The sequence below is a fragment of the Haemorhous mexicanus genome, chromosome 2 (assembly GCF_027477595.1).
Source record: "Haemorhous mexicanus isolate bHaeMex1 chromosome 2, bHaeMex1.pri, whole genome shotgun sequence".
Lineage (NCBI taxonomy): Eukaryota > Metazoa > Chordata > Aves > Passeriformes > Fringillidae > Haemorhous > Haemorhous mexicanus.
Genome location: NC_082342.1, coordinates 56,103,753 through 56,131,116, shown reverse-complemented (window position 1 = coordinate 56,131,116; position 27,364 = coordinate 56,103,753). Strand labels below are relative to the sequence as shown.

The 27,364-nt window shown below is 38.3% G+C and overlaps 1 protein-coding gene across 2 annotated transcripts in view; it reads left to right on the top strand.

The window, feature by feature from the left end:
- The window catches only part of TRPC4 (transient receptor potential cation channel subfamily C member 4), a 130,918-nt gene that overhangs the window by 59,721 nt on the left and 43,833 nt on the right, over positions 1 to 27,364 (top strand). The window contains exon 3 of one of the 2 annotated variants that reach the window (XM_059838918.1): positions 9,740 to 10,258. In XM_059838918.1, the coding sequence (XP_059694901.1) occupies positions 9,740 to 10,258 (519 nt within the window). Of the gene's footprint in view, positions 1 to 9,739; positions 10,259 to 27,364 lie in introns of those variants that run through there. The other variant, XM_059838920.1, reaches the window with a different exon arrangement.

Here is a 27,364-nt window from a genome sequence, read left to right as displayed (position 1 = left end):
ACATAATAATCTATAAAACAAATGACTTTTCAAACCTTCAGCCATAGGAAAACCCTAGGAAAATTTAAAAAACAGAAACACACCACTGTCAAGAAGCTTTCGGAAGACCATATATGGTCTTCCACACCCCACCATTATCTTTCCTTGAGTCACAGGGCATCTCTTGTCAAATTTCACTGTGAGAAGTGAAATCTATGAAACCTATGAATTTATTATTATTTATTATATGTATTATATTTGATGTTATGAGAATTCATCAAAGCTTTTGAAGCGGCTGATACCCTTTTAATATCCTGGTTTTGTATGAATTCTCTGGTGTCTAGCAACGTAGCTGCATTTACACTTCAGAATTTTCTTCAGATCTCAAACATCCTTATCTTTTGGGAAACTTGCAGGAATTTAGTATTTCTAATATTTCTTCATGTTAACACCCAGCTGGAGCAATCCAAAAAATTCAAAAGTCACAATGGACTGACTGACAAAGCCCATTAATGTGATAACAGGGGCTGACTTGTCTTGGGAGGCTACCAATTTAGCTTGTCAGTTTACTGACTGTTTTTTGGATAGAGGATATGTATGTCACATACTGCATTGACAGAAGTGTTTTAATTGTACTTATGCCTCTATCAGGATCCATATCTTCCATATCTTCACCCCAGATTGGTAGGAGGCAAAATTAGTTCCCCTTTCAACTCAGCTACTAAAACACTACAGAGAGTTGGTAATAAAATATTATTTAAGTTTGCAGGCTTGTCAGAGTGTGTGAGGCCTTCTGGCAGAGAATAAAAAAAAAAAAAGAAACCTGAAATATCTACCCTCAAAGTGTATCGTTTCATATTATGTACTGCTGAGATACAGCGGAATATTTGCAGAAAATGCAAAAGTCTGCCATCATTTTTTTGCTACCAACTTATTTTATGACATTTTTTGTAAGTACAAGCCATCTGGCTGATAAGATTAAATTTCTCTTCCCTGCTCCTTGCTCATTTAGACCTTTGCTTATGAAGTCTTTGCTTACTACCATCCCCTGAATTTAGTAAAATATACTTACCTACGCTCAAAGAAAAAAAAAAAAAAAAACCACATTATTTTCATATCCTAAAGCACATTAAGAATACTCTTTATGCATGGATACATTGTGTGTGTAAGATCTGAACAGATCAAGATCCAACCAACTGGTGAACTGAAGAGGAACACAATACTAAGATAAGCCTAACTTGAAACAAGGAGTATTAAGGGGGTTGAACCAATCCATTCCCCTTTGCATCAGTTTCAAAGGTTTCCTTCTAGCAATGTACCCTTAAATACCTCTGACTGTCTCTTCTGCCCCTGGTCTCTCGCTGTAGGGCAGATGTAGGGCAGGTTATAATAATGCATGTCTCTCCCATTTCTTCTTTGCCCTCTTTGCAGTGGGAATTCAAAGAGAATATTTTAGTTCTAGCAATCTTCTCTTGTTTACTTACGTGTTTCCAAAACCTTATAAGCAGGAGGATTGTTCAATTGATTCTTGTATGCAAGGAGGATCTTAGCATGTCTATTGTTAAGGAACTTCATCCAGCTGAGAATATCATCAACCTGAAATAAAATTCAGTTTTCAGTCCTTTGCCTCTCAAGTACCTCTTTCATTCCCAGAATATCCTAGCATAGTTGTGTGAGCCTTGGTCTCCTCTGCACACTTCAGAAAAAATATTCTGTTTTGCATCTGTGAAATATGGGAAATTTACAGTATGGTTCAAAATGTAGAGCTACTGCTAAATAACAGACCACTGGAAAGCATACTGGGAATAATGTACTTATGAAGCAACTTACTGTGAAGTTCCTCTGCATCCTCTTAGGATACAGGTTTCTTTTTCTCTGCCATAATCTTTTTTATTCCTTTCTCATAATTTTTTTAAAATAGGGAAAACATTTTTCTGTTTCGCGGATTTGTTCTTTGTGAGTACAACCCTTTTAACTTTCTCAAACATTAAATTTACTTCCCAGCCATGAAGATAACACAAATTACTTTGCAATGTTAAATAATTGCAATCAGCTGCAAAGACATTTAGCTAATTCCCACCCTCTGAGACACTTGTAACTCCTGAACAGTGTCTACTTTTAAGCAATTTCCTACCCTTCCTCAAGCTACTAGCACTGACTGATGAAACGGCGCATCCATTCCCCCATAATGCTCACAGGAAAACATTAACTGGAAATGAGCAGTTTGATGTACAGGCAGTATTTTGGGTCAGAGTTCTTCCAGAGATACAGAGTGGACAAATTTTTTTTTTTAAAAGTGAGAGAAATAAAGCACTGAAGTCCTTTGACATCAGTTCCACCGAACAAATTCATGTTTAAACCTATGAAATCCAGTATCTTTTCCTCTGCTTCTGTCTGGAAATGGTTATCAATTAATTTTGAAGCATTCCCTTCCATTCTGTATTCTCTTTTTTCAAATAAAAGAAATCTATAGTTTTTTACAGCAGGGACTGAAGAAAACAGTCAAACATTCTGCTTGTGAGCACCTGGAAGAAAATATAGACATGAATAACAGTCTACCAAGATTTGTCAGGAACAAAGCTTGTCATAACAATATAATTATTATTCATCACTAGACAGCAAGTTCTGTATGTTGGGGAAAAGCAGCACATATCATATAGCTCGAGATTTGTAAGATTCCATAAACTGTCACTCAAAAGACAGTCTAAGAAAACCACACTCGCAGGAGTTGCCCACAGTACTTGGTGAAATAAGACATAAGAATTCAACAGAGGGGTGAAATGAGCAGTCCTGCAGGGGTCTATCCCTATCAGTGCAATTATTCATGACATTTTGGATGAAATTGAGGGCCTGTTAATTCTGTAGACTACCGACAATGTGGGGGGATCTCAAGCTGTTGCAGGACACAATTAGCATTCAGATTTAGGCAAGCAAGTAATTATTTCTGGGAAAAATAAAAGAGTTCAGTAAGAAAAAATGTAAAGTTCTAAGTGGAGCAGAAATAATCAACCAAGTATGTCTTGGAATTGAAAACAATTAAGATAACAGTTCTGCAGGGAATATTAAAACAAGACTAACACAAAAAGACTGAACAATACCATTTTACTGTTCAAAAGTAAGAATCACATCTGATACATCAGAATGAGCACAGATCATAGAATTGTAGAATCACAGAATGGTCTGAGCTGGCAGGAGCCTTAAAGGGTGGGAAGCTGGAAGGGACCTATCTTGTTCCAGGCCCCATAGGGAAAGTCTGAATGAAAACTTAAAAACCAAGCAAAGAAATGAAGTATTCTCTGTATTCACATTTCATAAAACAGGAATTTATAGGCTTAAACTGCACAAAGGTAGAGCATATGAAGTATCAGAAACATTGTGAGGAAATGGTGTGACATATCCACCCACCACTGCAGAGCTTTAGAAACAGATTGGTCAAATTCTTTTCCTTAATGTGTTACATTAATGCTTTTTGTGCAGTGTGGCTGTCATGGAGACTGGAAGTGATCAGTCCATGATGTGACACTTGTGACACACAAATTGGTTCGTCTGTAATAGGATGAGCATGAACAAGCATTAGCAAGCTCACATCTTTGGGGTAGGTTAAGTGTAGTTGGTAAAAAAAAAACACATCCAAGGTTTTGTAAACTCAGCTCGCACTTGGAAAAAAAGATGAATGAAAATAACTCAAACTTATACATTTAACTGTTCAAAATTCACACACTTGTAAAAAGGCAAGTACTGAAGCCTCCTTAAATGTGACAGGGATTCTGTGTTACTACAAACATCCCTGTTCCAGTCATGTCCCAGCAAAGCTGAAAGTAAATTTTCAGCAAAAGAAATGGACATGATATTACATAAAACACTATTCTAGGTGGGAGGAAGATATCCTTTGCTAACAGTGATTCATATTAGCCAATGAGGGCATTTAGGCCTGAGCCTTGGAAATATATTAAGACGTGATGTACATTGAGAGGGGTTTACACAGAGGCAAGAATGTTGCCTTTCCCCCTTACCCGGAGCAGACTAAGAGCAATCTCCTGAGGTAACACATTCAGCATTGAATGGTCATACCCTCTTTTCACACTTCCTGGAGAACTGGCCAAAATGATGAATGGGGTACTTTTGAAAGCTGCCTGTCTTGTATCCCAGCAGTGCAGGTTAGGAGGCACAAGCCTTGTCTAGCCCAGGGTCAGCACCAGCATCAGCACAGCAATCAGGTTTGGAGCTAGTTAGCACATGGCTTGTGTCTGAAGAGTAAGTTGTGTTGAGCTCCATGCTAAGGGGAGTGTTTACACAATTTCAGCTATATAAAACTAGATATATATCTTGGGTTTCTTATCAGAGCTTCTCTCTGATAGACATCTTTCCTGCATGACATGAAATATAATATTTTCACAGGAAAATATTTGGGACATTTTGTAAAATGAATAGTTAGAATTGTCATAATCACATAGTATAATCACAATCATTTAATCTGGAAAAAAGGTGTGATTGGCCCTTCTTGTTGTTAGATCATAGGGGAAAATTGGAATAAAGGAACTTTTAAAGACAAAGAAAAAAATCTGGAATATTTTGGTAAAAAATGTCCACACAAAAGTAGCTAATTTTTAATTATTATTTTTTGCTATACCTACCTGGCTTTAATTCATAACTGGAATTACATTATACTGCAGAGAAAAGAAATCTGGAAGTCAAGCATTAAACTTCTTTACAGTCCTGAGGTAAAATGTGCATATGAAAATGTTAAAGGACAGAATTTGTAATTAAATCTTATGAAAATATGCATTCTTAAGAAGTTACAATATTACTCAAACATTTGCATTTAGTCCTTGGACTGTTATTAGTCAGCTTACAGTGCCTAAGACCCTCTTTTTTTCACCTGTTATGTGTCTGTTTCCTACAAAAAAGAAAAAAACTAGAGATGGTGGTAGAATTTTAACCAATGAAAGATAACACTTCACTAGCAGATTAAGGGTGTGGTACTTATCATTAGGAAATGTGATGAGTTCAAGGACAATAAACAGGTAGAACCCTTCTCAGGGAAGCCAGGGAAGTTGCCTCTGGAAGGCAGACAATGACAGTGTCACACACCCTGCTCGGAAATGATGCTGTCCCTGAGCTCAGCTTGGCCACTTCTATCCACTTGCCTGCCTTACATCCTTGGTGTACAGCTGCCTTACATCCAGCTGTACACCACACAGTGAGCATCCTGCGGTGGGGGAGAGCACCTTGAGACAATCAGGAGCCACCACTGCAGTCCTGTTTCAGCATGAGTCTCAGGACCCCTCAGGTGCTCTGGCAGCTGATTTCAAGTTATCCTGACGTGATATCTCTGAGTTATTCAGTATATCTGGATGTTTATTAGTGACTTAGTCCACAGTAAAGGAGTTGGCAGTAGGAGGAATTTTTGAACCCTTCCCAGGGGAACTACTTCCATTGTTTAACCTGGATTATTTCAGGTGATACAATAATGATACAATAATAGCAAACCAAAGAAAATAAGAGCTCAACAAGCCAGAATGTAAAACATGGAACTGTGTATGCATAGGGATAACTCATGTGCTGTGGGCTGTACAGAAATGTACAGTTAAGCATTTTCAAGGTGTTTGACTGATGACAGCTGTAGAGAATTAGTGATAAAGCAGCTGAGACTTTGATGACATGCTTTAAGAAGACTAAATTCCTTATATAACCTGGTTCTGCATGACATATGTATTCATCTTATCTGTCATATATTCTCTTTTTGCCTTTGCTTTAGGTTTTTCCTCCAATCATGCTGTCATGATGGACATGACTCAGAAATTTATTCCCCTAACTGCCCAAAACTGCCCATGTGGGATTTTCTTTCATTTAAAAACAAAAGACAAAATAATTGCAAATAAACGAACAAGGACAAGAGTCAGGGAACCTATCTGTTTGCCTAAGGAAATAGATTTCCATAGATTGTGAGCTCTTGCCCTTAAACAGCAGGTAAATGGACTCTGCAGTTTTCAGTTTCTCTGTTGAGATATTGCAGTAATGAGAGCTATTATGAGAAATCTAGATGAAGAAAAAGACATACATAGGGTTTATGTTATTTGTTTTCCAACTGACTGTTATATTTTTCTGTTTCCTGGATGTCTAAGAGATCATCAACAATCAGTTTCTCCTTTGATGTCATGGGAGCAGGAAAATGTCTGAGACCTAACTGGCATTAATTTAACCTAGATTTCTCTTCCCATCATAGCAAAAAAGCTTGTCTTCACACAGACCATACATGGAATATAAACACATAGAAGATGACCATTCCACTTGATATCTAAAAGAATTGTTAGATATCCAAACCAGACTGACTCATTCCCACTTACAGTGAGTGCAGGGAAAAGAAATGCGACAAAAAAATCTTGTGCCCTTGAGCACTGACATGTTCAGGCTTTGAGCCATTCTTTATTTTCTGTTTTGGTTTTTTTTTTGGTCTACTAATCGCATGGACATTCGTAACAAATGTTTATATAGGTTCAGCTCTGTAAATAGTGTTGAAGTAGAAATTCTTCACAAAATGTAAGAAGGCAAAAATTATTTGACTTTGCAAAGTTTAAGCAGCCTCAAACTTAGCTCGCTGACTCCAAAATGTAAATTGTAGTTACACTACTGCTGAGCCTTGGGAAGTCAGAGTCAATCAGTGACTGAAAGACCTAGTACCTTTTCATCCTCCAGGATTTAAGGAACACTAATTTTTTTCTCTAAGTGTTCTGTCAAGGCTTCCAAATGTGTGGTTAATATCATTGTGTGCTGGTTATTTGGTTTGGTTCCCTTTAAAGAGAATTATTTTTAGTAGTTTGAAAGTAAAATTCATTGTTAGTCTGAAAACTTAGGAGCAAGTACTCTGGGTCAGCCATTAGATGTTGAAATTTTCTGAATGCCATGAGAGTGCTCATTACTTCAAAGATAAGTTCAAAGGTTAAGTTCATTTTGCTTCACATGAGGGAATAATTTGACCTTATTATTTTGATATTCTCTCATTTAAATTAGTAAAAAATCTTAAAATTTTGTAATTTTAAGGTAAAGGATCAGGGGTTAAAGTCATTATGTAAATAAAGTGGAAGTCTTAGGGTTTGCCCTTTAAGTTTAAATGGTTCAGTAAGTTATGGCTGAAAAAATTTTATAAATACTTCAATGTTTCTGTAAATTCTGATGCGATGAATTCCAAAATGTGCGCATTAGCCTTGAATCTGAGTTAGCTTAAGATGAAAGGTTTTGATAAGCTCTGAGAAAAAGCAAGCAGCTTGTAAGGAAATGGACCCCATGTACAAGTCAGTCACTGTAATGCTACGTCGTTTGAAGCTGTGTCTTAATTTTTCAGAGCTTGCAGCTGATTATATGTTTAAGACAGCCCTCAGTTCTGGCAGGGCTGGAAGCAAATGTTACTTCAGTACTGTCAGAAAGTAAAAAACGAGCAACATGTGAAGTGACAGAGTTATACTCTGAGCAGTCAGTGAGTTTGAAGTTACAGCTTTCTGACCTTGAGTTTTCTGCCCTTGCAGCTCCCTTCTTCTCTCTTTGGTACCCTAAACCTGAGGCCAAGGGGGAGCCTCACTCCTTGTAGCAGACACTGTCAGAACACAACACATGCCTCTCTGTAAACCTTTTTCAGCTCTATGATCGCCCAAAATCTCATTTCTACTAATGCAAAGTTTGACTCTCTACCACCATTTTCAGGCTGTTCTAGTCTCAAAAGCACTGGCCACAGTTGCAATTTAGAGAGCGTAGCAAGTGTGTTTGTGTGCACACAGTGCTCTCTGGTTTTCCCTATATAATATGTAAGTAAAAGAGAAGACAAATCTAAGACTGCAATAACCTGTGAGAATTGTGGTAAGGAAACAGGTCTCACTTCCCCCACTGACACCAAACACAGGAGAGAAAACATATGTGTATTTCAAGCCCAGTTCACAATGGACAGAAATAATGTTATCGGGGCACCTGTGCATCCCCAGGTGGGCTCTGTGCAGTGTCCAGCCAGGAGGTGCCAGATGTCCCGGAGGTACCCTGGAAAAGACCTGACAGAGCAATGTGGGCAGAGCCACAGAGTCCTCTGGGAAGTCATACGTCCACAGTTGTGGTTTTTGGCCTGAGACCAGGAGCAGCACACAGAGCTTCTGTTTTTTCTTGGACCCAAGTGTTCCCTCCATCCGTATGTAACTTCAGGATATTCTCAGCTGGGTTCCTTACCTCATGAATAATATTTAATCAATGTTTCTCTGAACATGCTACACTGTTCGTACCTCAAAATGAAGCACGCAGAAGTGAAGTGGCACAGAAGCTGCTTGGCTCAGAACCACAGGTTGTGAGTACCCACCTGTGAGGATAGCTGCACCCTCTGCACGGGCTCATGGGGGTGGGTGTGCTCAGTCAGCCCACAGTCCTGTGCTAAAACAAACTCAGTGCTGAGCCAGGCATGCATGTCTGAGTGCATGAGAGGGGAGAACAAGGGTTTCTGCCTGTTGGCTCCACATACCTCCTCAGAATCTGGCACAGCTACTTAAGCAATACGCAATGGCCAGGCAGGTTTTGCTTCCCTAGGGATGTGTGATTGCTGTCCTGAACGCCAGATCTCCAGTCTTGACTTTCCACTCCCATTTTACCACTCCCACTCCTGTTTTTTCCAGCTGGCAGTGAGGCTATGGTGCTGTCATGAGACTTGCATCAAAATTTTTTTCCTCCCTGAGATGGCCATCTGTTTCTCTAGCCTTCAGATAACTTTGGGTCAAATATTTTCCTTTTTTTTCCTCCTGAAAGAACATCCCTCAGAGCACCTCTCTGTGGAGCTCTGTGGATTGAGTTTGTACTTGGTTATTGAGCTGTGGACAAAAGTCAGTCTGAAAGAGATGATGCCAATATCATTTTTTTGATTGGCATTGGCTAATTACACTCACATTCTTAGTCATACTAATTGAACAAATTGTCTTGACCTAGGAAAGACTTCAGAGTCTGGTAGTGTAAAATAAAGAGACAAGCTTAAAATGAAAAACCTTACAGGCTTCTGATAAAGAAGACTGAAAAACCAGAAATGCATATCAGAAGAGGCTTTAAAAATGGTCTTTTGGAACCTTTTTTCTACTGAGTCCCCTGTTTTCCTATAAACAGAATATGTTTCTTTGTGCAGGTGAATGTGGAACTGAGCCTTAAGACATTAAGCTCTTTGTGGCAAGCATCTTGGAATCTCTACACAGCCTTATTTTCAACATTGTCTTTAAGACAACACATATTTTCTTCTCATTTATTCATTTTCTTCTTATTTACTCTTCTCATTTACTTGACCATTTTATTTTCTAAATCTAACTTGCCTGTTTCATGGTCATTGCTTCCTTCAGAGATTCACAGTTACGCCCCCCCATGCATTTTCTTCCCTATGAACCTGAGATAAACCAGTGAGAGACAAGGAAAAAATTTCCATCTTGCTCACTCGAAGGGACCGGGGAAGAGCATTTGGGTCTAACTTGTCCTTGTTTATCTAATAATTTGCTCTAATAAATCATTGTCCATGGGTTGTTTGCATATAAACAGGTTCTGTGAAAGATCACACCCTGTTTATAGCAATTCATTAACTGGAAAGACACTATCTTAGCTAATTGTATTGTTATATTAAAAGAGTTCCCTTCAACTCTGGACAGAAATAAGGATCCAGCAGTAAGTGTATTACCTGGTAAACCATTTCTAGCTTAATTTTCTATAACTTTTATTCAATGAGGAGGCCTGTAAGGGTTTTTGCCTTCTTTCACAGGTGCCACCAGTGCTTCTGGACAAGCAGTTTTCAGAATTTACGCCGGATATCACACCTATTATTCTGGCTGCCCACACCAACAATTACGAAATCATCAAGCTCCTGGTGCAGAAAGGGGTGTCTGTGCCCAGGCCGCACGAGGTGCGCTGTAACTGCGTGGAATGTGTCTCGAGCTCAGATGTGGACAGCCTCCGCCACTCTCGCTCCAGACTCAATATCTACAAGGCTCTGGCGAGCCCATCGTTGATTGCTTTGTCCAGCGAGGATCCTTTCCTTACCGCTTTTCAACTGAGCTGGGAGCTGCAGGAACTGAGTAAAGTCGAAAATGAGTTTAAGTCAGAATATGAGGAGCTGTCACGGCAATGCAAGCAATTTGCAAAAGATCTCCTGGATCAGACTCGGAGTTCCAGGGAATTGGAAATTATTCTTAATTACAGAGATGATAATAGCTTGATAGAAGAACAAAGTGGTAATGATCTTGCAAGATTGAAACTGGCAATTAAGTACCGTCAGAAAGAGGTGAGTGTGCTGGAGACTATTTGAGCGTATTCAGTAGTAGTAATGTGATAGATAAGAGCCTGAAATACATCCTTTTAACTGAGACAAATTTCTGCTTATCTTTTTTTTTTGTTCTGCTAGGTTTCTGTTCCTTTTATAGTTTTAATTAGATGGATTTGAATAGTTGTTACAGTTTGATAGTATCAGAATTCAAAATGTTCTCTTCTAACACAGATTCTATAAAACTTTTTTTCTTTTACACCTGAATAAACATAGTCTTCAGTAGTTGTGCTCTGAAGTGATCTTCAGTAATAGGGTGAGAAATACATAAAGCATACTTTAAATTAACTTGGACTGTATCTGACAGAAAAAGGCAGCTGTGTTTAAACACACTCTAGAGGTACCTCTGTGGAGATGTTTCTTCAAAAGTAGCTATTGCAGATACTGAAACAGAAGTTCCATAGCTGTGCATGATTCCCAAAAATGTTGGCATTCAGATTCTCTTTCAGAAAGAATTCAAAATAGAAGTACCTGGGTATTGGTGTCCACGGCAGTTAAAAGTTCATACATTTGCTTCACCAATGTGTACATTCAGCTGGACTCAGAGGATGTCTGCATATATTTTTAAAAGTACTCTGGTTCTTTTGTGTGTGCAAAAGCAAAAGCAGCAAGACACAAAAATGAGTTAGGAAGACAGTTCCCATGATATTTCCAAATCTTCACCTTATCCCTGCATACCATCATGTCAGAATATGTTGTATTATCTTATTGGGAAAAAGTACATACCAAGTCAGCTGAGCTACGGAAGTTTATAGGCAAGACATATTTAGTATTTGTTCATATTCATTACAGCAAATGCTTAAAAAGCTTCTGTGTTAAATTGTATCACTGCTAAATCTCTGTTCTGAAAAATATAATAGTAATGTGTTAAGTTATTGAGTATGTTAGAAAGGTTTGAAGAAATAATAACCAAACATTTAATGGTTCTTTTGTTCATTTGAAATATAATTTAGTAATCCTAAGAAGCTACTGTGGAGGTAGGGAACTTCTGAAGTACTGATGGGAAAAAACCTCAATTGGTCTCTGACTTCATAAGTCTTCTAATAAGCATTTTTTCCTGCAGAAAATGTATTGCATAATTTTATGTTTTATAGTATAAAGTTTCAGGCAACGTATTCACTGCCTTCATAAATTATTTTCAGATTGTACTTTGCCAGATTTAATAACCATTATTTCTATTTCTTTAAATGCCAGTTCTCTCTTACAGTCATATAAGAAGCTGAAGCTTGGACTTCTGTTTTCAGAAGGATTCATGCATTGAAATAAAATTCTGACCTCTCATTGTTTGTTTAGTTTTTTTAAACCATAAAACAAAGCTTGAATTTTTTTTAATTTGAGATAGAGACAATGATAGGCATATGTAGGGTGAAATGGTTTTTATAGTTGCATCTGATTGCTGTACCTAATTAAGTTGCAATAATACAGCTGATTACATAATTGATTCTTCAAAATAGAAAACATTAGGGCCTACTGAGTTAGTGAAACAATTCCAAATCAGTGGATATTTTCTATTTTACACACATTTTTCATTTCTGTAAATATTTCCCACTATCCCTACCATTTGATTCTCACTGAAGTAAAATGAAGGTTTACTAAATGTATTCCACAATGTTTTCCATACTGGTTGCTGAAGCAAACAGTAGCCTCTGCTCAGTTATTTTATTTCTGATTATTACTGCAGTATTCTGGTAGGTGCAGCTCTTAGATCAAGAGACTTACCTCAGGCACAATAATTGCTTGGATTCTAGCTGTCCTGGTCCATTTAGATCATGATAAAAATACATCATCAGATTCTTTCTATTTCTTGTGTTAAGGATGTTACAGGAGACGCAGCCTCTGGCTGAACCCAGCCTCCAGGGTCAGGGGATGCTTCAGCTTGGGCACTGGAACCCAGCCAGGAGCTCTTGATAGTACAGTGTTTTAGGCAATATATTCACTGCTTTTAAAAATTATTTTCAGATGGTACTGTGTCAGACTTAACAATGACTATTTCTGTATCTTTAAATGCCTCTCCTGCAACAAAACAGCAGAACAGATGAGAATGCATTGTCTTCCTCTCTTATCTCACAACCCATCCCTAAAATCTCAACCTGCTATTACCAAAGGACATTCTAATGCCATAGTGCGGCTGAGGTCAGAGCTCCACAAGAAAGCAATCAGGTCTGGTTGTCCAGATTGTCCAGTCTCAATCCAAAAATTGCAGCTAAAAGTGACAAAATTGTATGGTGTGTGTCCTTTTACATTGTGGTATTATGATTAAGTGCTCAGGAGTTAATTATTACTTTTTTCCTTTCAAGCTGAAAATAATAGAAAAAAATTATTAGCAGTAATTCCCTTTGTCATTTTAAGCAAGCAAACATATTAGAACTAAGTCTTGTAAAGGGGCACAGTAGTCTTTGGGTAATATAACTTGGTTTAATCTCAAGACACAGGATGGCGTAGAACAGCAGATTTAGGATACCTGTAGAAGCAAACGAGTAGATGGTGCAGAATTTTCATTGTGTAAAGAAATGAAAATTGACAAACATGAGTAAAGAAAGTTACCAACCCCAGAGTTTTTGAGGGCTTTCCAAAATGACATGATGCTTGAAATGTAGATCTAGAAATGCAGAGAAACAGAGAAAGTCCCTTGAAATTCAGATGATTAAGCAGTGCTTTGTGTAGTGGTCTGCAAGCCCCTGGTATCACCCTGTGTTTGTGGAAACTGAGAATGTATATTCATTTTTAGAGCTCTCCATGTTCTCCACTTTGCTGCTGAAGTGGGCCTTCCACAAACCAAGAATATTATCCAATTGGATTTGAGGTTCTCCACAGTGGAAGTTGCTCATCTTTGCATCTCCATTCCTTTCACACTTGCCATAATACTGTGATTCACATTCATGTGCTGTCAGAAGGCATCTCAGTGATATCAATTCTCATTCCATGCAGTCAGGTGAGAGGTAACCTACAGTGTATTATCAACAAAGAAACTTCCCTGATAAAATCATCAGTCTTCTTCATTAATAACTAATGAGGTTGAAAGATTTATAATCTCAAGTTTACCTTGCAGGATAATGTCTGGCAGGACTGTGGATAATAGCTGTTCAGAGTTATGGGCAGAACCAGGAGCATATCTGCCAGAATATATGGGGTTTTGTAGCATGACCCATGGGGCAGAACATCCAAGGTGCTATTTTTTTTCTGTTCATTTTGCACCACTGGTGCTGTTTGACTGTAAGCAAAGAAGCTGGTGGTGCCTGTTTCTGACACCTGCTGTTGCCTGGGCTACAACCAACAGCAAACAAAGAGAGGTTCCCTGAAGTCACACAGCCACCCTGCGCTGGGCACAGATATTTTGTTGTCCAATTACCTGCTGTTTAATATTGTCTCAAGTAAGGAAGAGTTTGGTTTTATGGAAGCTGCTACAAGTTCATTGTGGTAGATTCTAAGCACACAATGAGCAGTGGGAAATAAGTTTCCCTGGTTTCTGAACCAAATGAAAATGTTATCTGAATTAACTGCAGCTCCGCATAAGGCTGTAGAAGGCAAATCCCAAACCCTCTTTGTGGTTCACAAGCAAATCTGAGTTCAAATTAATTGCAAACCTCTGGTGCAGCAATGCAATCAAGTAGGAAAGAGTAGTATCTCTCTTTAGTGATTAGTAAATAGTCATCTTTTCCACTCATTGCAAAATGTGTGTTTTCTTATCATATATATTCAGAGTTTTCAAAAGAGATATCACAGCAAAAGCCCAGTTTCTCTCACTGTTCAGTTAACTTTGTTTTAGCGTTGGTTGTGTTTAGGTGTTAAGCAAACAACTACAAAAATTTAAAAAAATGCTTACTACAATGCTTACTAATTTTCCCTTACTCATGAAATAAAGAAGAGAAGTTTAATAGTCTAAATCAATATCATCTGGTTTCACTGTAAGTTTACCCAGTGTGATTTAAATACTTATAGTAGTCTTTTATATCTCTGTTTCATTTTTGCCTCATGCTAAATGCCCCGTTTCATTTAAGCTATGGCTGCATAAGCTCAAATACAGGAACAGGATGAGGTTATAATTATTGGTAGTACTGTCTTATTTTGCTTTGATATTAGACATTCTTATATCAAAACAAAAGAAATAGGAATTTTTAAGTATGGAACTGTTGAACTTTTCTCTCTCACTTCTCTCATGAGCACTAGCTGGTTTGGTTTGAGTCGGGTTCACTTTTTTCTTTTTTTTTAATCTTTTCCATTCTTCGGTTATACTGATCATCTTTCTCTTCTTCGACAAATACACAATCTCTGGTAAATTTGGAATACCTTCCATTGTAAATAGGATGTAAAGAGGTTAAATTTTGCCCATTTCAAATTTGCAGTCTGGAAAGATTTTAATAAGCTTTTTTCTGCTTTTATCTTAAAAGACCTGAAGTAAATGCATGGTTTATCTAGCTTCCATCCAGTGTTATGTGTCATGTTGAGACCTATCTAAAGAAGCCAGAACTAAGTTTACTAAAGTTTTTCTGATCCTGAATTAACTTTTTTTAAGGTTTGATTAAAAAATTTCTCTATTTTACCTTCTCTCCCTGTTTACTAGACATGCAGCTGCTTAACTACTGAAACTCTCCCAAATAGCTTTAGTCAGACCTCTAGATGCTCTCTCTTCCCAGGGGCAGGACTAGTTTTTTCTGAGTTGTGAGCAGCTGCAGAATGTATGCTAGCAAAGGGCAGAGTGAAAAAGGGAGTGGGTTTAACAATTTGATGTATTTAAAGAATTAACAAGAGTTCAGGCCTTATTAGAACGAATTTCAGAGAAAATGTTTCAGGGAAATCAGCTTCAAACTAAATTAAACACTAAATACAATAATCTGATATTCAGATTTCCTGGATCAATTCAATGTTTCTAGGAAAGTGATTCTGAAAGATTAAAAAAAAAAAGGTTTTTGGTTTTGATAATATAAACCATCTGTTTTCTTCTGCTCAAAAGAGGACTTTTTAAAATGGAATCATCAGTTCTTAGTTTTCTATGCAAAATACAGTCTCAGTGAAATGAAAATGTTTCACAATAATGTCAAAAATTCAGTGAAGTTTTCAATGAAAACATGCCTGCTAATCATTTCAAATCTGTTATTTCATGTCAGTATCTAAACACTTCATTTCAATGAAATAAAGGATTTTCTTTGTCTGCTGTTACTTGTAAATCCACTTGGACTTCAACATGTTTGCCAATTAAATTCTTATAGCTAATATCATCCATATCATTATTACAGAAACCAGTATAGGTATGATAGAAAGCAAGAACTACTGATTTTCAAAACTATTTTAGCAATTCCTAGAGAAAATAATTTTAAACTACTGAAATGAAAAGTTGCTGTGTTCTTAATAATGTTTTTAATGTTTCATTATAAGGAATTGCTCATTAAAAGTCTTTCAGATGCAAAAACATAAAACTGCTGACTCTGTAAGCAGGGATGACTTTGGAAAAACAACATCTTAAGGATTGTTCTGTGTTTAAAATTAACCCACACCTGAAACGTAAGCAGAAACACAGTGGCCATGTGTAGCAAGTCACTGTGTATACGAGTATTTGTCAAAAGGCTGCAAAGGTGCGCTCAGAAGACTCCATGTAAAAAATAACAAAACCTCACAAAAACCAGACTCTGATAATATTTGGACATTTTTGACACCAAAGGAAGGCATGTTTAGTCTATGAATTGCATAACTGAGAGGAGTGATATATACATGTTTGGGTCCGTGTTTCCAGAAGACCCATTTCTGCAGACTCTCAGCTATAGTACTCAAAAAATTTGACAAACATTTTTCCATGCTGGAGTCAGGTACTCTAAACTAGGTCATATGCTTGCTTTGTAAATCATGTAAAAGTCTCCATGTTTATAGATAAGAAGTCCGCAGATTGTTAAATAGTATGAATTAGGTGAGCAGATTATCAAAGCCTTCTTCTAGTTGATTATAGAATCCTTTCAGTTGAAAAAAACCTTTTAATTCCAAGGATTAACCCATCACTGCTGAGTCCACCACTAAACCATGTCCCTCAGTGCCACATATACATGTCTTTTGAATACTTCTGGGGATAGTGACTCAACCATTTCCCTGAGCATCCTGTTGCAGTTCTTGACTAGCCTTTTGGTGAAGAAATTTTTGCCAACATCCCCAGAGCAATTTGAAGTAATTGCCTCTGATTCTATCACTCATTACTTAGAAGAAGACACTGACCTCCACCTCACCACAACACCCTACTTCAGGCTAAACGACCCCAGTTCCCTCAGCCACACCTCATGAGACTTATGTTCTACACCCTTCTCCTGCTCCATTTCCCTTCTTTGGACACACTCCAGCACCTCAATGTCCTTCTTGCACTAGAAGGAGGCTCAAAACTGAGCACAGGATTTGAGGCCTCATCAGTGCTGGGTATAGGGGGGATCAATCACAGCCCTGGTCCTGCTGGCCACACTATTGCTGATACAGACCAGGGCCTTCTTGGCCACCTGGGCACTCACATGGCTTGTGTTCAACTGCTGTTGAACAGCACCCCAAGGTCCTTTTCCACTGGGAAGTTTCCCAGACACTCTGCCCCCAGCCTGTAGTGCTGCCTGGGGTTGTCATGACACATGTGCAAGACCTGGCACTTGGCCTTGTTGAACCACATGCCATTGGCTTCAATCCATTGATCCAGCTTTTACAGATCCCTCTGTAGAATCTTCCTCTTCTCCAGCAGAGCAACACTCTTTCCCAGCTTGGTGTCTTCTGCAGACTGACTGAGGGTGCAGTGAATACCCTCATCCAGATCATTGATAAACATGTTAAATAGGACTGGCCCCAGCACTGAGCACTGGGGTCACCATTAGTGACCAGCTACCAACTGGATGTAATGCAATTCACCACTATTCTCTGGGCCCAGTCATCTGAACAGTTTTTTAAGCCATGAAGGGTATTCCCATCCAGGCCATGACCTTCCAGTTTCTCCAGCAGGAACACTGTGGGAAATGGTGTCAAAGGCTTTACTGAAGTCCAGGTGGCCAGTATCAGCAGCCTTCCCTCATTCAGGTCCCCTTGTTATAGAAGAAAGTCATCTATCCAAGCAGAACTAAATGAGATGTAGGTGTCCCTGTGGAAGATGTACTTATTGCTGCTAGGAAAAAATGTTCCTAAATCACAGGTCACATCTGCTTAATACAGCATTTGGTTGTGGTGAAACAATTTTCCTAGAGTATGTGAACAAATTCCTTATACAGTCAATAGACAGAGGTATGCACAGAGGGAGATCCTGTCTGTTCAAGATAAGGCGTCTAAGTTCATTCCAGAGACATCTCTCTCTGCTTCTGTGGCTGGATAAGGTAACAGTGTGCTTCATTTAGAAGAATTACTACACTAGGCCTTGAAAATGTAGAAGCAAGTTAGACAATTTACAGCATCAACTACAATTTCTACCCTGTGGTAACAGAGACTTTGAATTCTGTAGGCACAGAGCCCACAAAAGGGGAAATTAATTTCAGCAATAAGTAATTAATGATGTCTCAGAAGTCATCAATAACCTTTAAATGCTAGATGCTACACCTCTCATCACAGTTCTAGTTAAACTATTAATGAACTAAGATCAGCGACTTTTTATTTCAAACACTTGATGGAAGTAATTAACTCAAAGACTAAACTTTCTGTTAATGAAATGTAATGGAAATCTCTCATTTCAATTGCTTTTCTGCATCTTCATTATAAGAAATCTTGCTTGGATATCTACCTCAAACAGGAAAAACCAGTAGTGCAAACCCCTAACCAGCAGTGCACAACCCTTCTGTTGAGACTGGCAGCAGCAGAAGTTGGTTTGAAGGAGTCTCTGCTAATGCACCTACAAGGTTCCCTACAAACCCTGGGTAGACTTAGGACCATGTCACAGTGTTCTGTCCTTCTGTCCAAAAACTAACTAATCCATGCCTGTGCAGGATTTAAGTAGCCTAAAATAATTAGAGTGACTGAGGCACATTTGATCATGCTGACAGTGAAGCTTCTACATGCTGTTGCAGTGCCATTTTTTCCATTGTCTGGCTCTCTCCATTGAATGTTTATTGAAAAATAAAACAAGACAGCCAAAGCAAACTTGTTTTATGCCGGTCTGCTCATTCTTTTAATCTATCTTTTCTTTGTTCCACCAGATGTCTACAGAGAAATCTTCACTTCCTTCCTTACCCCTTCTTTCATTTAGTGTGAGCCTTAGCTATCAAGATAAAATAGCAAAGGGTGTCTTCGTCCACTGCCTCCATCAGTATGTGCACCCATTCTCAGACAAAAGGTTTATGAGAAAAACAAATGTTTGCTAGATGACCTCACTCCTTTGCCTCCAAAGAGATCAGATCTATATATATTCAGTTGATTACCAAATATTACTTTCTAAACTTTCCAGCTCCAGGAACTGAAGTAGAAAATTTTGGAGAGATGTTCAATATGGCAGTGGTTTGACAAAGTGAAACTTGCATTTTGAAAGTCATATAGGGTTCAGTTTTGAGTGCTGGCATTTGAACTTCTAGGGTATTTTTCAAAGAAGGAAAATGTTTACACAAAACTATCAACAAGTCCTCCTTGCAGAGACACTTGGCTTTCTTCTATAAATAGTAGGATGATATTCTTCAGGGTTGAAATATGTTGGTTCTTGAGATCCCATTTTACAGAAATAAAGCATTTTAAGAAAAGATTTCAGGAAATTGAAAACTCTTTTATTATGGAGAAAATAAGTCTCACTTGTCAGTGAGCACTTGCAAACAAGAAAGGACTTGATAAGGAAGGATTTTGCAAAATGTTTGGGAGAACATTCTGGGAAAAGCCAAGGTGAATACATATGAGCAGAAGAAAGAAATCCAGAGTTGAACATCACCTGCCATGTTATTACATTATTACATCAAATGATGGCTTTTATTCTTTGAGTGTGTTTCATTCCTGAGTAGTATTGGATAAATGTGAGGGTCTTTAACATCTGTGGGAGAGAAAGACCAATGCAGATCTTCAGAAAGTAGAAATTACTGAAGGTCTACAGAGTACAACATGCCTATGCTGTGTTGGTCAAATACAAGGTCTGGCTTGTTCGAATTTTTAGGTGGATGAAGAGGACATGTTTTACTCTGCCTGCTGAGCACAACAGACAATAATGTTTAATTATCAGGGTAATGCAGTTGTGTAAATTAGAGGTTGTTCTAAATAGCTGACCCTAAGGGCTTCATTAGCAGCTCTGTTAAAGTTCACAAAAAGACATGACTCGGTTACATGGCATTTGACATTATGACAAGCTGAAAGTGTAACATCATGTAAAAACAATTTGACACATTATTGATAAAATTAGTTCAGGTGTTTGTTTCTTGCCTTCTTAGTAGCACACAGAAATAAACTAGAAATAGCCATTCCTGTTGTGTGCTTTTGCTGTGAGTTTCTGACTCATTCCACATTACCTCAGGTTTTCAACTACGGTACCTATGTCAGCAGCCCAGCCTTGGGTTTCTTCATCATTGATGGGAAGAGACAGACAGTTCCAGGCAACTCAGACCATCCGAGACCAAAATAATTTTTGTCGCTACCTATCTTGCTTGCAATTATTTTAGAGGTGACAAAGGACAACTAGATGTGTTATACAGGATAAAAAGAATAGCATATAATTTCTGGAAGATAACTAACAGTGACTATTTTTTAAAGTCTTGATACTCTGTTTCTCTGAGACCCAGAAGAAATCCTTAAGATGAAATGGTGGCCCTGTTTACAGGAATCCCTTCTTTTGCATTGTGTGATCCAAGGATCTGCCTGGAGAAGTAAGCTTGATGCAAAGCTGCATTTCAGAGTTTTGGTCTGAGGGAAAAATCCTCAATTTTACATAAAGATGCTGAAGATCAGATGGAGAGTTTTGCAAGAGAGAACTGTTAGAGCTATGACAGCCTGCAAGATTGCACTTGTCTTGAGACACTTCTTCATCATTATTTCCAAAGCTAAAACATCTAGTGAATTTATTCAAAATCAGTCAAAGTTCTGAAATAAAGGATAAAGCTTTTATATATAGTGAAAAAATACTTTCTTTCACTGCATGTGGCCTTAATAAAAATATGTTATTCAAATTGCATTAAAAGTAAGTAGCATAATAACACTTAAGTGAGGAGAAATAATTGTTTCCATAGTAAATTAAGGTTATATCTTCTCAACCTGGCTATGAGAAAAAAAAAAAATTGTCCTGTACTAAACCTTGACAAAAGTAACCTGGCAAGAGGAGGACTTTTACTTTTCAGACTGATCTTTTCAGGTATGATCTGCAAATTACAGTGCGCGAGTGATGGTCAAACAATACTTAAGGCTATATTGGTTTGAGGTTGTCCTGCTTTTCTGGTGCAACTTTCACCTGGAGTAAACATACCTGTTGTGTTTTCACCCCATCTGACAAGTAAGCACCACACAACTGCTTGCTGACTCTCCCTCAGTGGCATGGGGGAGAGAATCAGAACAGTAAAATTGAGAAAACTCATGGGTTAAGATAAAGGCAGTTTAATAAATAAAGCAGAAGCCAGTCATGCACGCAAAGCAAAGGAAGGAGCTCACTCCCCACTGAGGTCCCTTCTAGACTGGGTTTTCTGTGATCTGATGACAGGAGCTGAGGGAACGTATGCACTCTAGCTGGTGTGCTGGGAAGTCTCTGTCATCAAGTATACACAGGATGACAAATACTTGCCTCTCTTCTCCTGTGGTGTAAAGGAATCTGGCCACCTTCCTCTTTCTCATCTGTGTTTGCCAGTATATAGTCTGGCATCTCTGCTGAAGGCATAAAGAAAAACCCTAAATAGATTTTAAGGGTTCAGAAACAGTATTTTTGTTCCTATTAATATTGCAGCAGTACTCCAGGGATACTTAACTTCCCAGATAGCTCAATGAGTTGGAAGTCATCAAGCAATATGAATTTTCAAGTCTGAGGAAGGAAAAGGGTGGATCACTATAAAATTATTTATTACATCAGAAGATAGAATGACAAAGTGTTCAGTTATCAGATATTCTTTCACAGGAAAAAAACCACAAATACTCATATTAGAAAAAAAAATAGTGAAACCAACAACATAATTAAACTGTGAACTATTTAGCAAATTTATACTATTCTTCATAAACCAACTTTTCCACAGATATGATTATTCACTTCAAAACATTTAGGTGAAAATTATTATTCTATAATTTTCACAAAGAAAATTAAGGAAAAGAAGTTCCCTTCCTTACTGCTTTTCTTCCTTTACAAATGCAATCAATGTAAATTGACCCACCCTAATACTGCCAATATAAATACTCTGCCAATAAAAGCATAAATATTATTCTCTCAGCCTTGGGTCCTTTGGCTTCTATCCTCCCTCAGTTTCCATGGAAAACCTGGGGTTTGTAACAAGCTTAGCAAGCTCAGTACTTCAGAGAAAGAAAGGCATTTTCCCCAAGCAGTAGTGATAATACATCTGCCATCAAGTCTTCTTTTTCCAAAGAGGAGGTGAGTTTCTACCTTTGTGAGCTGTCAGGGTTAGGGAATTAAGGGGTTTGTGTGTCAGATCCCTTGTCGGAGTTTCTAAAATTCCCCAGATTTAAACACTAGTGTTGGATTATCTTTGAAGTTCTAAAATGAAGCAGTTCATAAACGAGCTCGCAGTTAAATCTTAGAGAGTGCTGCAGCTGTTTCCCTGCACAATTACAATGTAATTTAGTTTACTATATAGTTTAGTTATGAAGTATGGAGTTTTTCGTCTGCCATTCTCAACGTCTCACTGAAGCGTTTGGATGCTGAAGAAATCACCATTTCTTTTGTGTTGATAGAGGCTGGATTTGGGAGAGCTATGGATTCTGTCAGGGTTGGTACTAACTGGCACAGAGTGGGCAGCAGTAAGTAACAAAGCAACACTGGAGTCTCACCACCACAACCTCAGCAAGCAGGTATTTTGGTGTAAATTTAAAAGGGTTGTGTGGTACAGAAGATGTTTTGCATCCTGACTACAGTGTTTGATGGTATTAGTAAGAAACCTTTACAGATGCAGGCTGGATTTTGTGGAGAAAAAGATGACTGATGATAACATTAGCTCAAGATTTTCCTAGCTCAGGAATGGCTTCTGTGGACTGGAGCAGAAGTCTTCAACTCAGCTGATTTTGTTAAATCCTGTCTGTTATATATAGGATGATAAAAGTACACATGTGATCTAAATTTAAATTGCATGCCACATAGGAGCTTCAGGGGTTCTTGTATGTTTACTTGGGCTTTTTCCTCTCTGTACTCACTTATGTTTTATTATACAATAAGTTTCTTTATTCTTAATTGCAATGTGTCACTGACTCTCAAATAAATTTTGGTTTAAAGAATCACGTTTTCATGCTTATGATTGGGAAACATCACAGAAGAGTGAAAAAAAAAGCAAAAGAAAATATTTCTTCAGAGTACTGCTATCTTTCACAAAGATTAAAGAACGGCTCTTTCTTAGAAATGTACCCTTTATGACCTGGTGGAGCAGAGGCCAGGGCATGTGACATACAGGCAGTGACAACAGCCTATGAAGTATATTTCTCTGACACTGAGCAAATTGCCTTTGATTTGTCGAGGAAGAATGCAGCCTCAAACCTTCATGGACTGAAAAAACTTTGTTTATATTCTTCCACATATTCTTCTTCCACCTCTAGCTTTTAACAAATGGTCAATTTCTTCCAAACTTTAAAAGAAAATATATTCCTTTACCTGGTAGTACAAGCCGATGTATTATGCCGTCTCCATAAGAGAATGCTGTGGAATCTGGCCAAACAAAAACATCCCCTGAGTTATCCAGTTACTAGAAGCATGCAGTAAGTTTTAGAAACACCAGTCTAACACAGAAATGTATAATGTAAAAATCAATAAAATATTGAGCGAGGAACTGGTCTTTGAAAGGTTGTCTGTACTGCTAAATGCAAGCAGACCATAGCCTGATGGGACAACTGAGTGCTGCTAAGCGATTTGTATTCAGGCTTCAAAAAGTTGCAGATTTGCCTTGCACAGACTTGTCTGGAGAAATAAACATGGAGCCAGGCAAGAGATAATGGGTAGTGGGGATGAGTGGGGTCAAATGCTCAGTCTCAGACACTGATTTTTTTCAGTGTAGATGAGGCCTGAACACCCTTAAAAATGATGCTTATGCAATTCTCAAAAAAATGGGCTCTTTATTGATTCCTTCCTCTCTCTGGTTCTTCACCATGAAAGTAATCAGCAGTGTTCAGACATCTTTACAATAACAGTGAGAGTAACTCCAGGTTTTTGAGATACCAAACTCTAATGCTTTGCCACAAATTGCAGAGCTTCATAAGAGGAAAGACCTATCCAAGGCTGTACTTATTTATCCAGGCTGGCAGATGTAGGATACACAGATTTTCATTAACAGCTGTAGTGGGTATCTTCCCATTACATGAAAGCACAGTATTTCATAGGTCTGTTCCCAAGAGAAGCTAATTTTCATCAACCACAACTTATTGTAAGGTGTAAAAGAGCTTTTGGAAAGCGAGACTTCAGAGCAAGAAATTATACTCCCCTGAAATTCTTTCCAAGATTAATATTTTGTGTTTAAACTGTAAAAGCTGCACATGGCTGCACTTGACTGATAAAACTGATGCATCTGTTAGAGACTCTCTCGCATTTCTCCTGAAAATGGTTTCAGAATAATGCTCACTGAGCATCCTTGACAAAGACTTTTTATTTCAGTTTAGTCTTTGTGCAGGAGCTGGGTGATTAATCTGATTTCTCAGCTCTCAACATTCTTAGATAAAAACACAGCCAAGTTAAACAAGAGGAACCTAAAGATAGAAAACATTAAAGTATTTGAAGAGAAAAAAAAGCAGATTAAGTGACTATATACATTCTGTTCCTAAGTATTTGTGAAACTGCAAAGCCAGATCTGCTCATTAATAGAGAACTTTCAACAGAAAAAATACACTGTTTATTGCTTTATTTAGCTTGAATGCTTTTGAAATCAGTCTGTGTTGTTATTTTTTCCTTTCTCCCTCTAATTTTGTATTCAGTCAGCCTTCAAATGAGTGTTATGCTTTCCAGGAACTGGATACCCAGAGATTTTGAGCTCTTCAGTTCCACACAAGCTTCACATGATAAACAGTCACTTCTAAAGAAACTGGGAAACCTTGGAGTTCAACTCTCTTATCTCTTGGCTGGAACAGTTATGAGCATTGAGTCGAGAACAGTTATGCTTAATATCCATTTTTCACATGAGGATGCAGGATGGCACCTCATAAAGCTAAGCTAACAGAGTAAAATCTAAATTTGCCTGGCGCTAATGGGAAGTGATTACCACTCTTTTTACAGAAAATATTTATTAGTGCAACAAAATATCACTGATCCAAGGTTTCTCTTCACAGAAACAGTCAAAGAGCCTGAAAACGAAGAAAAGAAGGCATTGAAATTTTTGTGTTCATGTTTCTTTCAAATAAGTCAATACCCTGCTCTGAAAGGACAGTACTCAATCTGAAAGGACAGTCAACAAAGGAAAGTGGAACTAAGAATGCCTCTCTACCTTTTTTTGACCTCTACAACAAGCTGAGCAAATGAGGAGCAGGGCGGTCTTGAGTGATGCCAATAGAAATTCTCACATGAGCAGGCAATTCCCAGAAGAAGAATCTAGTTGTTCTGGTTGTTTTCCTACCCATCCCTCACTCAAAGCTTTTCTTAGCTAATTTTTCTCCAATTAAACTCTCACTCTGTTCCGTGCCTTAGTTGCTTTCAACATATTTGCAGCTTCCTCCTGAATTTTGAAAGGCTGGTTTATTAATTTGCAGCTTTTCCTTCCAGCCATATGGCAGCTAGGGAAGTAGACAAAGTGGTAGAATGTTCTGGATGTGAGGGAACTCACTGGATGTGTAGAGGAACTGTAAGTAACTTGGATCCTAACCCCTCCTGGCTGACCAGCTAAGGCTTGGAGGCCTTACCAATAACAGACACAAAACCAACTTGAATGTAAGAAAAGTAGAGTCATAGAATCATGTGGACTGGAAATGAGCTTTGACTGCTAATTGCTCACTGGTACACAGGTGTGGGTTTTTTTCTTTTTATATTCCCTGTGTTGGTATATGATTTTTTTTAGAATATATATTGATTTTGGTCTTTTAGAATGAACTTGAACTTCTGAGTTTATAAACAAAATGTGTTTATAGTCTCAGTTTATACAGTGTTAGAATGAATACTGAGAGAATAATCAGCCACTCTTTCTAGTCTCTTGTGAGGTAGTGTACTTTTTAGAAACTCTTGGTACGGACAGGAAACTTGGTGTCAGAGGTATATGAAGAGTGTCTTGGGAGTAATAGGATTGAAATGATAGAGGCACAAATATGTGCCCAGTCATATTTATCTTCTTGCTTGCTGGTGTCCCCAGGTGTTTTCTGCAAAGTTACTCTCTAGACTGTGAATTCTGGCTTGCACTGTTGTACAGGGTTATTCTGTCCAAAAAGCAAGACTTTACTTAGAAATATCAGTTTTATTATTTGCTTGCTATGCATGGAGATACACCAGCTAGGTGTGCAAGAACAAGGATCCAGTATAACAGAAGCAAGTTCATATTTTATTTTCTCTTCTGATACTTACAGGGCTTCTGTAATTGCTTTTCCCCACCAAAAATGTCATGAATTATGGTGGTTCTAATACTTTCCCAGTATGGGAGCTAGAAGTATTATACCAACATCACAATTCTGAAGTTTTGAGCTATTTTACACAATCATCCCAAACCCCAATAACAGATTCATTTTCCTTTACCACTGGGAAGTCTAACAAAGCTATTCATGCACAGCTGGTTCCTAACAACTGCATTCTAGTTTTAGATGCCATTGCTTTTTCTAAGCAATTAATCAGAATCACTGCAATTATAGATAAGTCTTGGCTTATTTAATAGATATTTAATAGGGTTTTTTTCTGTACTGATTCATTTTACTGAGAAGGGGTAATGAATCAAAGTAAGAGCTTCTGCGTGTGTTGATGTAGCAAATGAAAAATTTTAAATGCTCAAAGCTGCAATGTCATTAATCCTTTTAACAAAGCATTTCAGTTTTTACTCTTCTATTTTCCTTTTTTTTCCTTCCTCCTCATATTTGAAGTTACAAAATAGAATAATTAAAATAAAACCCCCTGGAATTGTATTTTATTCTTGGTGAGAGGAATGCAAACTCTGGATTTTATGATGAAGACATCTGTGCTGTGAATTTGCTCTGCAGCAGGGATCTGATGTGACTCAGGTTGCCCTGATCATATACAAGGTGGTGTCATCTGGTGCTGTGATCCTGTGTGTTCTGGTTTTGGCTGGGATAGAGTTAATGTTCATCTTAGCAGCTGGTGCAGGGCTGTGTTTTGGGTTCAGTATGACCAAAATGTTGATGACACACTGATGTTTTGGTTGTTGCTGAGCAGTGCTTGGCCCTAAGCCGAGGACATCTCAGTGTCCCATGCTCTGCCAGTCGCCAGGTGCACAAGAGGCTGGGAGGAACCATGGCCAGGAAGGGTGACCCAAACTGGCCAAAAGGATATTCCATACCCTGGAATGTCATGCCCAGTATATAAACGGGGGGAGGCTGGTTAGGTGGGGCCAGTCTGTGCTCTGGGATGGGCTGGGCAGTGCTCAGCTGTGGGTGGGCAACCGCATTGTGCATCACCTGTCTCTCTTGAGTTTTATTCCTCTCTCTCTTTTTCTTTATCATTATTATTGTTGTTGTTGATTTATATTACTTTAGTTCAATTGTTCAGCTGTTCTTATTTCAACCCACGTTTTTCACTTTTTTACAATTTTCTCCCCCACCCCCCTGAGAGGAATGGGGTGGTGAGTGAGCAGCTCTGTGGTTTTTTGTTGCCAGCTGGGAGTTAAACCATGACACCAAGTGAGCTCACAGGTCCCCTTAAGGACGCAGCTGCAGACAGAGCTGAGTAAAAGTTGACCAGTGGTTTGTATCCAGCACAAATCATGATTATTGAGATGGTCTGCTCCAGCTGGCACAACATTTATTTGGGAAGGACCTGAGAATAGGATTTGGTGCAGGAATCAGGGTTTCTGGCCTGAGGCGGAAAACACTCAGTATAACTGTACCCAAAGG